This window comes from Ictidomys tridecemlineatus, chromosome 3 (assembly GCF_052094955.1).
Source record: "Ictidomys tridecemlineatus isolate mIctTri1 chromosome 3, mIctTri1.hap1, whole genome shotgun sequence".
Lineage (NCBI taxonomy): Eukaryota > Metazoa > Chordata > Mammalia > Rodentia > Sciuridae > Ictidomys > Ictidomys tridecemlineatus.
Genome location: NC_135479.1, coordinates 151,280,612 through 151,296,268, shown reverse-complemented (window position 1 = coordinate 151,296,268; position 15,657 = coordinate 151,280,612). Strand labels below are relative to the sequence as shown.

General features: G+C 36.1%; 1 protein-coding gene across 4 annotated transcripts in view; it reads right to left on the bottom strand.

The window, feature by feature from the left end:
- Window positions 1-15,657, bottom strand: part of Lsamp (limbic system associated membrane protein) — a 607,460-nt gene that overhangs the window by 268,448 nt on the left and 323,355 nt on the right. For all 4 annotated transcript variants that reach the window (XM_005327613.4, XM_021727951.3, XM_078044174.1 and 1 more), the window contains exon 2: window positions 12,259-12,491. In XM_005327613.4, the coding sequence (XP_005327670.1) occupies window positions 12,259-12,491 (233 nt within the window). The remainder of the gene's footprint in view (window positions 1-12,258; window positions 12,492-15,657) is intronic.

Below are 15,657 nucleotides of genomic sequence, written 5' to 3'. Positions count from 1 at the left end.
TGCAACATGATGTTTATTAAGGAAGGAAAGAATAGGAGGGAAGGGAGAAAGAATGAAGTAACAAAAAAAAGAAAAAAAGAAAGGAATTGAGAGAGAAAAAATACCTGCTTAAAATATCTGTGTAGATTTTGGTTAGCATCAGAACTTCTTAAAAGAATTGTAAAACTGGCTTCTAAAAATTTGATCCTAGAAATAATAGGTTGTAGACTATTCCTCATGAAAAACTTAACTCATGCTTATTTGAGTTTTAAATTACTAAATTAAAAGAGCATTTATAGGGGCTGGGGTTTTGGTTCAGCAGTAGAGCGTTTGCCTAACACATGTGAGACGCAAGGTGCTGGGTTTGATCCTCAGCACCACATAAAAAATAAATAAATAAAATAAAGGTCTTGTGTCATAAAGATACTGTGTCCAACTACAACAACAACAAAAATCTTAAAAGAAAAAAGAAGCTACAGGCATTGCAACTGTAATTCAATATAAATGTTCTAGGATTAATGACATTCAGGAAATGTCACTTTTTAAGGGTGGGAATTTGAAAAGAAAAACAAGGCATGTTGGTTCTATAAGAAGTGTCACTCTCACATCATTTCACGATTACATTGTTTTATTTTATTTTTTTTTTAATTTTTTTTATTTATTTTTTTTATTGATTGTTCAAAACATTACAGAGCTCAAGACATATCATCTTTCATACATTCGACTCAATTGGGTGTTGAACTCCCCAAATACATAATACAGACTCACTTCTGTTACATACTCACGTTTTTACATAATGGCATATTAGTGACTGTTGTATTCTGCTACCTTTCCTATCCCCTACTATCCCCCCTCCCCTCCCCTCCCCTCCCATCTTCCCTCTCTACCTCCTCTGCTGTTGTTCAGTTCTCTCCCCTTTTTTTCCCCCCACCCCCTTGCCCCTCATAACCTCTTATAATTTTGTGTATCACTGAAGGTCTCCTACCATTTCCATATGTTTTCCCTTCTCTCTTCCTTTCTCTCCCCCCATTCGTCTTAGTTTACTGGTAGTCTTTTCCTCATGCTCTTCCTTCCTGTTCTATTTATATCCTGCTCTCTTTATATCAAAGAAGACATTTGACATTTGTTTTTTAGGGCTTGGCTAGCTTCACTTAGCATAATCTGCTCTAATGCCATCCATTTCCCTGCAAATTCTATGATTTTGTCGTTTCTTAGTGCTGCATAATACTCCATTGTGTATAGCTGCCACAATTTTTTTATCCACTCATCTATTGAAGGGCATCTAGGTTGGTTCCACAGTCTAGCTATTGTGAATTGTGCTGCTATAATCATTGATGTGGCCGTATCCGTATAGTGTGCTCTTTTAAGGTCCTCAGGGAATAGTCCAAGAAGGGCAATAGCTGGGTCAAATGGTGGATCCATTCCCAGCTTTCCCAGGAATCTCCATACTGCTTTCCAAATTGGCCTCACCATTTTGCAGTCCCACCAGCAGTGAACAAGTGTGCCCTTTTCCCCACATCCTCGCCAACACTTATTGTTGTTTGACTTCATAATGGCTGCCAATCTTACAGGAGTGAAATGGTATCTTAGGGTGGTTTTGATTTGCATTTCTCTGATTGCTAGAGATGGTGAGCATTTTCTCATGTGCTTGTGGATTGATTGTATGTCCTCCTCTGAGAAGTGTCTGTTCAGGTCCTTGGCCCATTTGTTGATTGGATTATTTGTTATCTTATTGTTTAATTTTTTGAGTTCTTTGTACATTCTGGATATTAGGGCTCTATCTGAGGTGTGAGGGGTAAAAATTTGTTCCCAGGATGTAGGCTCTCTATTTACCTCTTTTACTGTTTCTCTTGCTGAGAAAAAACTTTTTAGTTTAAGTAGGTCCCATTTGTTTATTCTTGTTATTAACTCTTGGGCTACGGGCGTTCTATTAAGGAATTTGGAGCCCGACCCCACAATATGTAGATCATAGCCAACTTTTCCTTCTATCAGACGCAGTGTCTCTGTTTTGATATCTAGCTCCTTGATCCATTTTGAGTTAACTTTTGTGGCTGGCGAGAGAAAGGGATTCAATTTCATTTTGTTGCATATGGATTTCCAATTTTCCCAACACCATTTGTTGAAGATGCTATCCTTCCTCCATTGCATGTTTTTAGCCCCTTTATCAAATATAAGATAGTTGTAACTTTGTGGATTAGTCTCTGTGTCCTCTATTCTGTACCATTGGTCCACCTGCCTGTTTTGGTACCGGTACCATGCTGTTTTTGTTACTATTGCTTTATAGTACAGTTTGAGCTCTGGTATCGCTATACCTCCAGATTCACACTTCCTGCTTAGAATTGCTTTTGCTATTCTGGGTCTTTTGTTTTTCCATATGAATTTCATGATTGCTTTATCTATTTCTACAAGAAATGTCTTTGGGATTCTGATTGGCATCGCATTAAACCTGTAGAGAACTTTGGGTAATATCGCCATTTTGATGATGTTAGTTCTGCCTATCCATGAACAGGGTACATTTTTCCATCTTCTGAGATCTTCTTCTATCTCTCTCTTTAAGGTTCTGTAGTTTTCATTGTATAAATCTTTCACCTCTTTTGTTAGGTTGATTCCCAAGTATCTTATTTTCTTTGAGGATATTGTGAATGGAGTGGTTTTCCTTATTTCCATTTCAGAGGTTTTGTTGCTGATATACAGGAATGCCTTTGATTTGTGCGTGTTGATTTTATATCCTGCCACTTTGCTGAATTCATTTATTAACTCTAGCAGCTTCTTTGTAGATCCTTTTGGGTCTGTTAAGTAAATTATCATGTCGTCTGCAAATAGCGATAATTTAATTTCTTCTTTTCCTATTTTTATGCCTTTAATTTCTTTTGTCTGTCTAATTGCTCTGGCTAGTACTTCGAGAACTAAATTAAATAGAAGTGGTGATAGAGGACATCCCTGTCTTGTTCCAGATTTTAGAGGGAATGCCTTCAGTTTTTCTCCATTTAGGATGATGCTAGCCTGAGGTTTAGCATATATAGCTTTTACAATGTTGAGGTAAGTTCCTGATATCCCTAGTTTTTCTAATGTTTTGAACATAAAGGGATGTTGTATTTTGTCAAATGCTTTTTCTGCATCTATCGAGATGATCATATGGTTCTGGTCTTTAAGCCTATTGATGTGGTGAATAGCATGTATTGATTTCCGTATATTGAACCAGCCTTGCATCCCAGGGATGAATCCTACTTGATCATGGTGCACAAGTTTTCTGATATGTTTTTGTATTCGATTCGCCAGAATTTTATTGAGAATTTTTGCATCCAAGTTCATTAGAGATATTGGTCTGTAGTTTTCTTTCTTTGAAGTGTCTTTGTCTGGTTTTGGGATCAGGGTGATGTTGGCCTCATAGAATGAATTTGGAAGAGCTCCTTCTTTTTCTATTTCTTGAAATAGTTTGAAAAGTATTGGTATTAGTTCTTCTTTGAAGGTTTTGTAGAACTCCGCTGTATACCCATCAGGTCCAGGGCTTTTCTTGGTTGGTAATCTTTTGATGGCTTCTTCTATTTCTTCCTTTGTTATTGGTCTGTTTAAATTGTGTGTGTCTTCTTGTCTCAATCTGGGCAAATCATATGCCTTAAGAAATTTATCGATATCTTCGCTATCTTCTATTTTATTAGAATATAGGGTTTCAAAATAGTTTCTAATTATCTCCTGTATTTCTGTAGTGTCTGTTGTGATATTGCCTTTTTCATCCCGTATATTAGTAATTTGAGTTCTCTCTCTTCTTCTTGTTGTTAGCATAGCTAAGGGCTTGTCTATCTTATTTATTTTTTCAAAGAACCAACTTTTAGTTTTATCAATTTTTTCAATGGTTTTTTTTGTTTCAATTTCGTTTATTTCTGCTCTAATTTTAATTATTTCTTGTCTTCTACTACAATTGCTGTTGTTTTGTTCTTCCTTTTCTAGGTTTTTGAGGTGTAGTGTGAGTTCATTTATTTGTTGGTTTTTTCTTTTTTTGATGAAAGAACTCCAGGATATGAATTTCCCTCTTAAAACTGCTTTCATTGTGTCCCATAGATTCCGGTATGTTGTGTCTGTATTATCATTTGACTCTAAGAATTTTTTTATCTCTTCCTTTATGTCTTCTGTAACCCATTGATCATTCAATAACATATTGTTCATTTTCCATGTGGTGTAGGATTTTTCCTTCCTTTTTTTATCATTGATTTCCAATTTCATTCCATTATGGTCAGATATGGTGCATGGTATTATCTCCACACTTTTATATTTACTAAGATTTGCCTTATGGCATAATATATGGTCTATTTTTGAGTAGGATCCATGTGCTGCTGAGAAGAACGTGTATCCACTTGATGATGGTTGGTATATTCTATATATGTCAGTTAGGTCTAGGTTATTGATTGTGCTGTTGAGTTCTATAGTTTCTTTATTCAGTTTTTGTCTAGAGGATCTGTCTAATGGCGAGAGCGGTGTGTTGAAGTCACCCGTAATTATTGTGTTATGGTCTATTTGACTCTTGAACTTGAGGAGCGTTTGTTTTATGTAGGTTGCAGCTCCATTGTTTGGTGCATACAAATTGATAATTGTTATGTCTTGTTGGTGGATGGTCCCTTTTAACAGTATATAGTGTCCTTCTTTATCCTTCTTAATTAAATTAGGTTTGAAGTTGATTTTATTTGATATGAGTATGGCCACTCCTGCTTGCTTCCGAGGGCCATGTGAGTGGTATGATTTTTCCCAACCTTTTACCTTCAGCCTGTGTATGTCTTTTCCTATCATATGAGTCTCTTGAAGGCAGCATATTGTTGGATTTGTTTTTTTGATCCAGGTTGCTAGCCTATGTCTCTTGATTGGTGAGTTTAGGCCATTAACATTTAAAGTTACAATTGAGATATGATTTGTACTTCCAGTCATGCTTCTTTATTTATTTATTTTAGTTTGGCTAGTTTTACTTTTTTGGTTATTTTCTTCCTCCTTTACTGAGATACCTCTTGTTGTTAGTTTTGGGCACTATTTTTCAATTCCTCTTCTTGTAGTATATTGCTCAGAATGCTTTGCAGTGCTGGTTTTCTTGCTGCAAATTCTTTTAGCTTTTGTTTATCGTGAAAGATTTTAATTTCGTTGTCAAATCTGAAGCTCAATTTTGCTGGATACAGTATTCTTGGTTGAAATCCATTATTTTTCAGCGTTTGAAATACATTGTTCCAGGATCTTCTCGCTTTCAAAGTCTGTGCTGAGAAATCAGTCGTTAACCTAATTGGTTTACCCCTGAATGTAATCTGTCTCTTTTCTCTGGTAGCTTTTAATATTCTCTCCTTGTCCTGTATGTTGGCTATCTTCATAATTATGTGTCTTGGAGTTGGTCTATTAGAGTTTTGAATGTTTGGGGTCCTGTAGGCTTCCAGGATTTGGCAATCCATTCCATCTTTCATCTCTGGGAAGTTTTCTACAATTATTTCATTTAATATGCTGTCCATTCCTTTGGTTTGAATCTCTGTGCCTTCTTCTATCCCAATGACTCTCAAGTTTGGTTTTTTAATGACATCCCATATCTCTTGAATAGATTGCTCATGGGATTTAAGCATCTTTTCTGTGTTGACTATACTCTTTTCAAGTTGATAAACCTTGTCTTCATTATCTGATGTTCTGACTTCTACTTGATCAAGTCTATTTGTAATATTCTCGTTTGAGTTTTTAATTTGGTTTATAGTTTCCTGCAATTCTAGGATTATAGTTTGATTCTTTTTTAAGATCTCTATCTCCTGGTAGAGCTCGTTCTTTGCCATTTGAATTTGTTTGTTTAACTCATTTTCAAAATATATTTTTATTGCTTGGACTTGCTGTCTCATGTCTTCTCTAATATTCCTTTCCATTTGAGTTAGGTATGCCTTGAGTTCTTTCCCTATCCCTGCTTCTGATGTTTCTATGTCCTCTTGTAGAATTAAGTTGTCTTGCATTGTTTGTACTCCTTTTTTCCCTTGTTTTCTCATGTTGTCCCCGTTGCTTTCCAGCTCTATTTGATTGTCGTGTTTCTGTTCTCTTCTATAGATTTGTTTCGGTTCTGTATTACTCTGATGCCTCTCCTTAGTGTTGTTAAACTATGCCTGCTGACGTGGGTTCCACTGTGAAGGAAGATCCGACGTCCGAGCTCCAGTGACGACACTACTTTGCTATGACTGGCCCCAGTTCCTTGCCGGGGTGTCCTGATGAGGTGGTGTGACTAGACTGTCTCTGTTTGATTTCAGCTCCCAGTCGAGGCAGGCAGGCGGTCTCCAGCCGCCCAGTATCACAGGCTGCAGGCGGGTGATCGGTCGCCTGCGGCCGGGTGTTCTCCTACCGCCCAGCTATGCGGGCAGTGGGTGAACTGTCGCCGGCGGGCCTGCAATTTCCAGCTGCCCAGTCTCGAGGGCCTTGCCTCTAGCCTCCTGGTTTCTCCTGCTAGCCTTCTGTATCCGCAGGGCAGGCCGCACGAATCAGTGGGCCTGGATCTCCGGGGTCCCACAGTTGGCGATTGGGATCCCAGGCACTCTGTCCTTTGGATTTTTCCTGCTTGCCCCTCCCCCAGCTCTAGCTAGACAGGTTTCGTTTTGGCTGCAGATGGGTAGGGGGGGTTGCAGGTCAGGTGCCTCTAATTCCCCCCTAGTCTTTATGCAGGCTCACTGTGATTCTCCCTCCCCCAGCAGGCCTAGGAGAGATTTTAAGCGAGTTCCCGATGTATGGGGGATGGGCTGAGTGCCACACACCTGTTTTGTTGTTGAGATCTGTCGGAGAATGGCGGTGGAAATTTCAGCTGTTCAAGATGCTGACTGCTGATTCTACATTGTTTTAATGATGGTAATTATGCAACAAAGATCCTGACAAATAATCAATATATTTCCACTAGCAATGTGTATGATCTGATTCATAATGTGAGAAAAATTTTTGGGTTATTATTAATCCTAAGTGAATTTATTTGTAAAACATTTTAAAATTCTAAAATGTTAAAAAAAAACTCCAATATTAGTTTTTTCTACAATAGACTATTTTGGAAAAAAGGGTAATAAATTAGAATGGCATAAGAATAAGGCTAAATTCTTATTATATCATTTCCATATTATATTTGTTTATGTGTGTGTATGTGTGTGTCCATATCTAGTATTGATATCAATACATGAATTATATAATGCAAGTCACATACATTTAAGGTAGGAGAAAAGTTAGTATGATGAATGGAATATTTAAAAATAAGATTCAAATTTTAAAAAAATCCTCATATCATAATTTTCTTGGTATTTATATATACATGGAAGTTGTTTCTTTTTTTTTTAGAATTATACTTATTTTGAGGGCTACTATTCTCAGGGCTACAACAACCTGATTGATTACTCTTTTTAATGAATTCACAGGTTTATATATAATATTATTATTGTAATCCTCTATTACCTGCTGTACATACTTTTAAATATAATTTGATGCAGGTTCATATGGGAAAATGAGCAGACAGAGTAAATCCCTTTCATTGATTGCTTAGATCCCTAGAATAATAGTTCTTGACTTTTTTGTGTTTGTCTGAATCACCTGCAAAGCACAAAGTATGAGCAAGTTTTGCTTCCATCCACAAGGATTCTACTTCAGTTGTTCTGGATGTGGTTCTCAGGGATCTGGATTTTAACAAGTATAAAAAACTATAATGTTGACTTGGCTGCAGGTTATCAAGGATCATATCTAGAGAAACATTGCCTTAATACATATGCTTCCATATCAGCTTGATCAGAAAGATCACAAAATCACAGGACAGTAACATTTGAAGAAAAAAAATGAATAAATTATTATTAAAAATAATGCCATTGATATTCATTTGTTTATTTTACTGAAGTTAAGGGTGGTGTTTTTTTAATCTTTGATCTTGGACTCCATAAAGCTGCTGGCATGGGAACCAAAAAAAAATCTGGCTTCAGATAAGAGTCTCTCAATTTATTAAGTATATCAAATGCCTGTTTTTATTTAGGTACCCTTGACTTACACAGATGGAATATTTAATATCAAGAAATTAGAATGGAACTCAAAGGCAACTATAGATTTTGTATTTGTTGACGCAAAACTTTCTTCAGTTAACCTTATGAGAAAAGTGTGTATAGCTATCATTTAGACAAACACAGAGTCTAGCAAAAATCTCAGCATATTTATTTCAACAAGGATATTCTATGTGTGGTGACCCTCATGAACCAGTATGACACAATAATTTTGTTTTCTGTTTCAACACCTGAAGAGGGACAGTTTAGGGAGAGAGAGAAGATTTTCATTCCATAGGGCTAAGTTATGTAAGCATCTTTGAGGACCTAAAAGGGAGTGTGAAAGTTAAGGTACCTATCATTCTATCTGTTCTCTGTCTCATGTCTTCATGTCTAAAAAGATTAATTTTAGGAATATTTGGAGAGGTACCACTATCTGAAAATGAGTAAAATTATGCAGTATGGCTTCTCACATCTATTTTTTTCTTTCTTTTCCTCCATGTGATATTAAAGAATACAAATCTTTTGGTACAGTGGTTCCCAAAATGTGGTTCTCTACATCAGCAGCATCAGCATCACCTGGGAACTTGTTATAAATGCAAATTCTCAGACACTACCCAGATCTACTGAATCAGCAATCCTGTGGAGACTTCACCCATCTAAAATTGAACAAACACTCTAAATGCTGTTGGTATGAACTTTATTTTTGACTCTAACATCTTTAATAAATATAGGTAAGAACTTTAAAGGGATATAGGTCTACAAAGCCTTCTAGAGTGCCAAAGAAGTAAACCTGAGCCCACTCCAATCATAAGAGAGTCAAAACAGCTGTTTGACTCTGGGCAGCACTCCAGCACAAGGTTGAGCCTTTCAGAAACATGGGAGCAGCAACAGCACTGTCTTGTTCTCCACCATCACCATCATCATCACCATCTATTGGGTTACAATACATAGTCTCCAGACCTTAAGCTAGGTGGGTCACCTAACTTTTTCTTATGATAAATTTAGGAGGATTTAAAATTTCTAATTTTTATCTCCACTTTACATATGGCACAATCTAGCTTTAAGGAAATTAAGTCATTTATCCCAACGTTTACATATGTAATAGGAAGGAGAACAGATCTGAATCAAGCAGTGTAACTGCCGAGTCACGATTCTGTAGTGCTGTCTCAGAGCTCCTTTGAGTTAAGGGTGTTCTCATCATTGATTAAAGAAAAGGAATTACATGGATCTGCAGAAACCATGGAGGGTGATCAAGGAAGGACATAAAAAGGGTGATCAAGGAAGGACATAAAAAATTTGAAGGAAAGGGCTGTGGATCTGGGAAAAAGAATGATGTCAGTCATACATAGAAGTAATCTTGGATGGGGTAAAAAACATATATAGATGAATCACAGAGTAAGAATCAAGGGGAATAAATAATGTGAATGGATGAGTTCTCTGACAATTTCAAAGCTGAATATAAAAAAGAAGTGGCAGACATCGGGTGCTAGGGGTCACACATGCCAACATCTATACAATTGTCTAAAAGTTTCCTTCCAATGACACTGGCTCCAGGAAAAGACAATCCTGTTTTCATCCCCCTTATAAATACAGGTTTTGTTCCTTATTGCTTCTTTCAAAGCAAGAAACTGTAGTATATTTATACAATGAAATATTACTCAGCCTCAAAGAGGAATGAAATTATGGCATTGGCAGGTAAATGGAGAATATCATGCTAAGTAAAGTAAGCCAATCCCCCAAAACCAAAGGCCAAATGTTTTCTCTGATAAGTGGATACCGACCCATAATTTGGGGGGCAAGGGAAGAATGGAGGAACTTTGGATTGGACAGAGGAGAGGGGGAGAAGGGGAAGGGGTGTGTGTCAGGGAAAGATGGTGGAATGAGATGCACATTATTATCCTATGTATGAGTATGACTCTACATTATGTACAACCAGAGAAATGAAAAGTTGCATCTCATTTGTGTAAAAAAAAATAATTTTTTTTAAAAAAAGCAATATGTTAAAGAAGAAAAAAATATATTATCTTGAATCAGATAGATGTGGGTTTGAAACTCTGTCCTAAGCCAATAGGGAACTTTGGGTGTTTTTTTTTTTATTGTCTCTGAACTTTAATTGTTTGAATATATGTGTGTGTATAAAAGTTTTAATATACATATAAAATTATTTACATCTACTTAATAGTAATATGATAATTAAACAAGACAATAAATAGCACTTGACAATGTAGCTCTTTTCCAACCCTTAATATTATGTTAACTTAATTTTCACTAGCACTGCCACGGTATGAAGGTAGGTATAATAAGATCTAACGGAGCTCTGGTTTTAACCTTATTGCAAAGGCCATGTTTTGTAGCTTAAAAGTACACAGGTAAATAAGAAAATAAATAAAATAAAGAAGAAAGTCTGTGTGTCAGCTCAGATGTAAATAAAAACTCTTATAGTAGTTCTTAAAAAATTATAATGGAAGATTCCTTTCTATTAGAAAGTGCTTTAAATTTGACTCCAGATCTGCTTGGCTCTCAACTGCTCCCTGAATTATGTGTGATCTTGAGCAAAAAACCTACACTTAATGGTTTCTTTTCTCATCTCTTCCTCACCAAGAAATATAATAGTCAGATCATTGAATTTTATTTAGTATAGGACAATGCAAAATATCTATTGTGGTCTCTCTAGGATCCTTCTAATGACAATAAAAGCTAAAAAGATACTAAAATTGTATTAAAAAATCTCAGAGTTAAGCAGGATTTTTAAAGCATAGAACATTATAAATAAATATATGAATGAAATACAATAAATACCAAGAAAGAAAAATCACAAGATAGTGTTAATAACAGGCCATTAGATAAAATTTGTTCTGAAGAGCCTTAGTTATCACTTCTCCCTCTACCACTAAATCAGGTTTAAAAAATTCTCCTTTTGAGGTAGGAGTGTGTGTGTTTGTACATGTGTGTACCTGTACGTGCTCCAAGGGAGCTGATAAATTAACACCTGGATGTGTTTACATATTTCTAGTTACATATCTTATTAAATGTGATTCCAGAGATCTAAACCCTGGTGTCTCTCATTAGAGAGCTCATGCACTCTTCACTAAAGTACAAGGAAAGTGTGCTATGCTTTGACTGTGATTGGGACTTTGCAAACCAGTAGACACACCTTTTATTAGGAATAAAATGAAGTTGTCAGCCATTGAAAATGGACCAAGATAGCAGCCACCTGACTAAACCACTCTTGCATCAGCCAGTCTCTGATGTATTTTATTCTAGCTTCAATCTATTAATCAGACGATCTGGAAGAGCAATAATTTAAACACGGCAATAATCAATTCCATAACACATTAATAGAAGCTACAGTCAAACTTTGCCACACCTCTGACTGCACTGGAATCCTGACAGGAGCCCTAGGGCCATGCCTAATTTGCATTAAATTTACATAAAATTGTAAATCAAGAATACACGAACACAGCCCTAATATTTGTTAGCGTTTAGATCTTTCCTGATAGATGGATTAAAACTGCTGGTGGTTTGACTTTACTTTGCAAAAAAACTTTGCAGCTGATCAGCTTTGTTTTCATTTTGCAATTATGAGAAAAGGGACTCAAGGGAGCTATCCTTAAGGAGCATGCATATGCCATTCAGGGTTTGCATTCTGTAAAACCCCGACTCTTATGCCTGTGGAAACCCCAGTCTCAAAGCAAATTGTCCCTAATGACTTTGAAGTTCCTTGTCAGTGGACTTACTCACAAGTAACTTGTTATTTAGTGAAGATACAAATCACACAAAGCTGGACCGCTGATATCAAGGCCTGCGGGGACCATTATTGTTCTAAAATATTTTTTCCTGTCATGAAAACAGATAATTAATGAAAAAAATTAATTAGGACAAGGACAGGTAAAACCCAACTCTCTTAAGTTTGGTGAAACACAGGTACCTGGCAGGGTAGTAAAGTGAACTTCCTGTGGTTCTAAGCACTCTGTATGTTCGTGCATTCCTATTTTACCTTTTTATTTTAATAGCTGTAAGTTTTCCTGTGTGTTTTTATATTCTGAACTAGGAGAAACCCTTCTTGTCAAAGGTACTGGCTCACAGTGTCAAGGGTACTTCTCTATTCTCTTTAGCCCTCTCACTTAAAATCCATTTTGTAGAAGGAAACCAGATACTTAAGGGCAATCCTGCATTTGGCAATTTTTCCTTTTTAGAAAGAATTTTGTAAATATTTTATATATCATGCTTATTCTCCAACTGCATCTCTTCCTTACCACCTTACATTCCACTCTTTTCTTACCTTGCACGATCAAGTAAACTTGGGAGGTCTTGGGCTCATGCTGTGTCTGAACGGAGCATGTGTAGGAACCCTCATCATAGACATCCACCTTCTGGATGCGGAGGCTGTATTCCAGAGAGTGGCGTTTCTCCAGCTCAACCCGGGGATCCAGAGACCACTTGTCATGTCCAGCAAAAATGATACCAGAACGGTTCAACCAGGCCACCTTGGAGTTCTTGTCTTCTACAACACATCTGACAGAGCAGAGTAATAATGTTAGTGGCTTAACCATAACTGTAACTGCTTTCGTTCTCTGCATGATTTGACTCAACAAGATCAATCAAGAAAAATAATTATATGCATAATGAATCACTACCATGACATTTCTTGGAGTCTTTAGTAACTTCACTGTTTCCTTTAAGATCTAATTACCATCCAATGGACGAATGTCATTATATTAGATTTGGTTCAGCAATAAACAATCTAAGTATTAGTAATTCAGGCCAATAACATTAAATGAGTATTGACTTCCCACTGGATTACCTTCAACTTGTTTATGAAAAGGTCATTCATTCACACAGAACTCCATTTGCTCAAGTATTTTTGAGAATTATACAATGATATCATGTCACTTTTGCTCCATCTTGTATTCTTTCCTAAGTATTTCATAAAATCTTGCATGATACTAGGCTCAAGTTATGCTCCACTGCTGCAGGAACAAGACTAGATTTCAGAGTTCACTACTGACCCTTACGAATTTGCAATACACTCCAAGAAATAAGAAGTGTGTAAGTCCAAGGATAAGTGCATTCGTGTTGTATCAGGAAAATCAACTCGGGGCTGGGGATGTGGCTCAAGCCATAGCACGCTCACCTGGCATGCGTGCGGCCCGGGTTCGATCCTCAGCACCACATACAAACAAAGACGTTGTGTCCCCGGAGAACTAAAAAATAAATATTAAAAAAAAAATTCTCTCTCTCTCTCTCTCTCTCTTAAAAAAAAAAAAAAAGAAAATCAACGCAAGCATCATCTGGCCCAAGTCTAGTTCTAGCTGCTGAGAGCAGCAGGTTATCTAATGACAAGGAACTTTTCTCCCAGCATTTCTGGTCGAATTGAATGAATGCAGTTTTTCATGGGAGATGAAGAAACAATTTTGTAAGTCATTCCAAAGAAGATGAAGGATAAATGTTTGTCAAAATGATTTTTTTCTTTTTTTTTTTTTTTTTTAGTAAACTGAAATTATCCCTTTTGGAAACTCCAAAGAAGGGGGCAAAGAACACAGGTTAGCAGAGAAGGGATAATCACTTCATGGTGAATAAAGTTCTTTCTTTCAATTTTCCAGCAGAAAATCTGACAATGAAAAAAAATCAAACAAGCAATAAATGAATTTAAAAAAAGTGAGGAAGAAAGAAAAAGTCTCTCTCTGTACCCCTTAGCAAGATTTATGATTGTCCCACAGAAAGATGGTTCCAGACCTTGTTCACAGCTATACAGCCAGCTTCTTGACACTTTGGGGTGTGAAGGAATGGACAGAAAGAGTCAAGAGTATGATGGCAGAACAATTAAAACACCATATTCCCCTGTGTTTCCCAAATCAAGTCAAATTCAAATTCTTTTCTCAGGTGAAAACAGTCAGGCATAGAGATTCCTCACCCATGCATAGAAAGGAAATCTGTACATAATCCACAGACAGACCACAGAGAGACTTAGAGGCCAATTTGTGTCTCTCATATGGAGGAAAACTGTTGAGTCTTTTTAAATAACTCCTCTATGGTCCAAGCCTATTTTTCCCCACTATTTTCAGGTGAATCCTATTTTTTTTTTTAATTTCAAATGAGAATTTGACTTAAGTTGTGTGTCAAGATACACACATCTTCCTTCTCTGCTTTACCCATTTGTTTTATTAACATAGCTATATTTAAGTATCATTTAGTATCTCCACCTCTCAGAATGTGTTTTTCAGCCATGTCAATATTTTTGTGAATAATTAAATGTGTTTGGTAATTTGGAGGTCCTAGGAGGAGAAGAGAGCTCACTTCGCAGATGCTTACTGCTTCTTTTCAGGTTTGATTTTACCTTTTTTGCTCTACTCTTTTGAGATATCACTTCTCTATCCTGGGTGGTGTTCCCAGAACCTCTCAACTTAAGGGCACTTCTGAATTAATCAACAGACTGCTTCCTGTCTTTTAGACCATTAATGACATTTTTGAATGTAAAACTATGATATTTTTCTTTTCTATTGAGGACAAAAATATACCTATGCAAATGTATTTTAAATCGCCAGCAGGTTTCCCATTGTGCTTTCTTACCTACACAGCGCAACACAGCAAAGACCAGACTTACTACATCACAGAGAAGTACCCTGAATATCCTTAGCCCAGAATATGGCCTTGATATGGTCATTAAAAAAAACCCAACATCTAATATATATGACACAAATATGGTCTATAAATTAAACAAAGACATAGATTTTTATGTTGTTTACCTGAATAGATGAAAAATGTAATCCGCAATAATATAGGTTCTAGGTAAATACCTGTCATGTAAACTAATAGGGTCACACATGCAGATACAGAATATAGGGTTTCTTATATTCCATGCCCCCATCTTGAAAACTACCCTACAATATACACAAATCAATTGGGTGAATTTCTTTATCAGCACAAGGTAGAGTTTCAGTCAGGCTTTTAGGTTCCTTTGACATTTTAGCAATTATTATCCATGGAAAAGTTAAATTCGAATAGATCATTATTCCAAAATATTCTCTGAGACTGTTCACATCTATCTTACCTAAGAAAGTAATCGACTATTTCAGAAAAATTGCTAGACCCATAAAAATGCATCTACTGCAACAATGCATTATGTGGAAATTTTGACATGACAATCTACAAAACACCTTATTTTTACTTTGCCTTTTATCCTTATTTAATTTTTAAGTCTATCTTTTACTTACAAACAAATGGAATATACTTTTTATTGATTTGTATTTTGTTAAAGTCTAACCACCAGAGCACAATATAATGCTTAAAATATCACTTCTCTAGATCTTTCAGGGTTCTTTTTTATGTGGTCAAAAGTTCCGAAGTAAGTTTGTTGTCCCTATAAACTAGAGAATAAATCCCTCTACAATATGAACTAAAACTTATTGAAAAAATGAGCAAAAGAATAATGTGATTTCAGAACTATTCTATTATTAGTTTTACCTTTTAAAATCTTGATTTAAAGTGGTAACTTTTTTAAACAATAGGAAGTATTTAATCCATAAGACAAATATGATAAAAGTCAAAGTAGTCTCAATTTGAAGGAGCCTATGTTTCTTTTTTTTAATTAAGAAAAAAGTCACATAGGTTAATCACAGATCGCCAGGCTGTAGGGAAAAAAGAATGGTTGATCTAAATGCAGACCCAGGCTCTCAGCAAT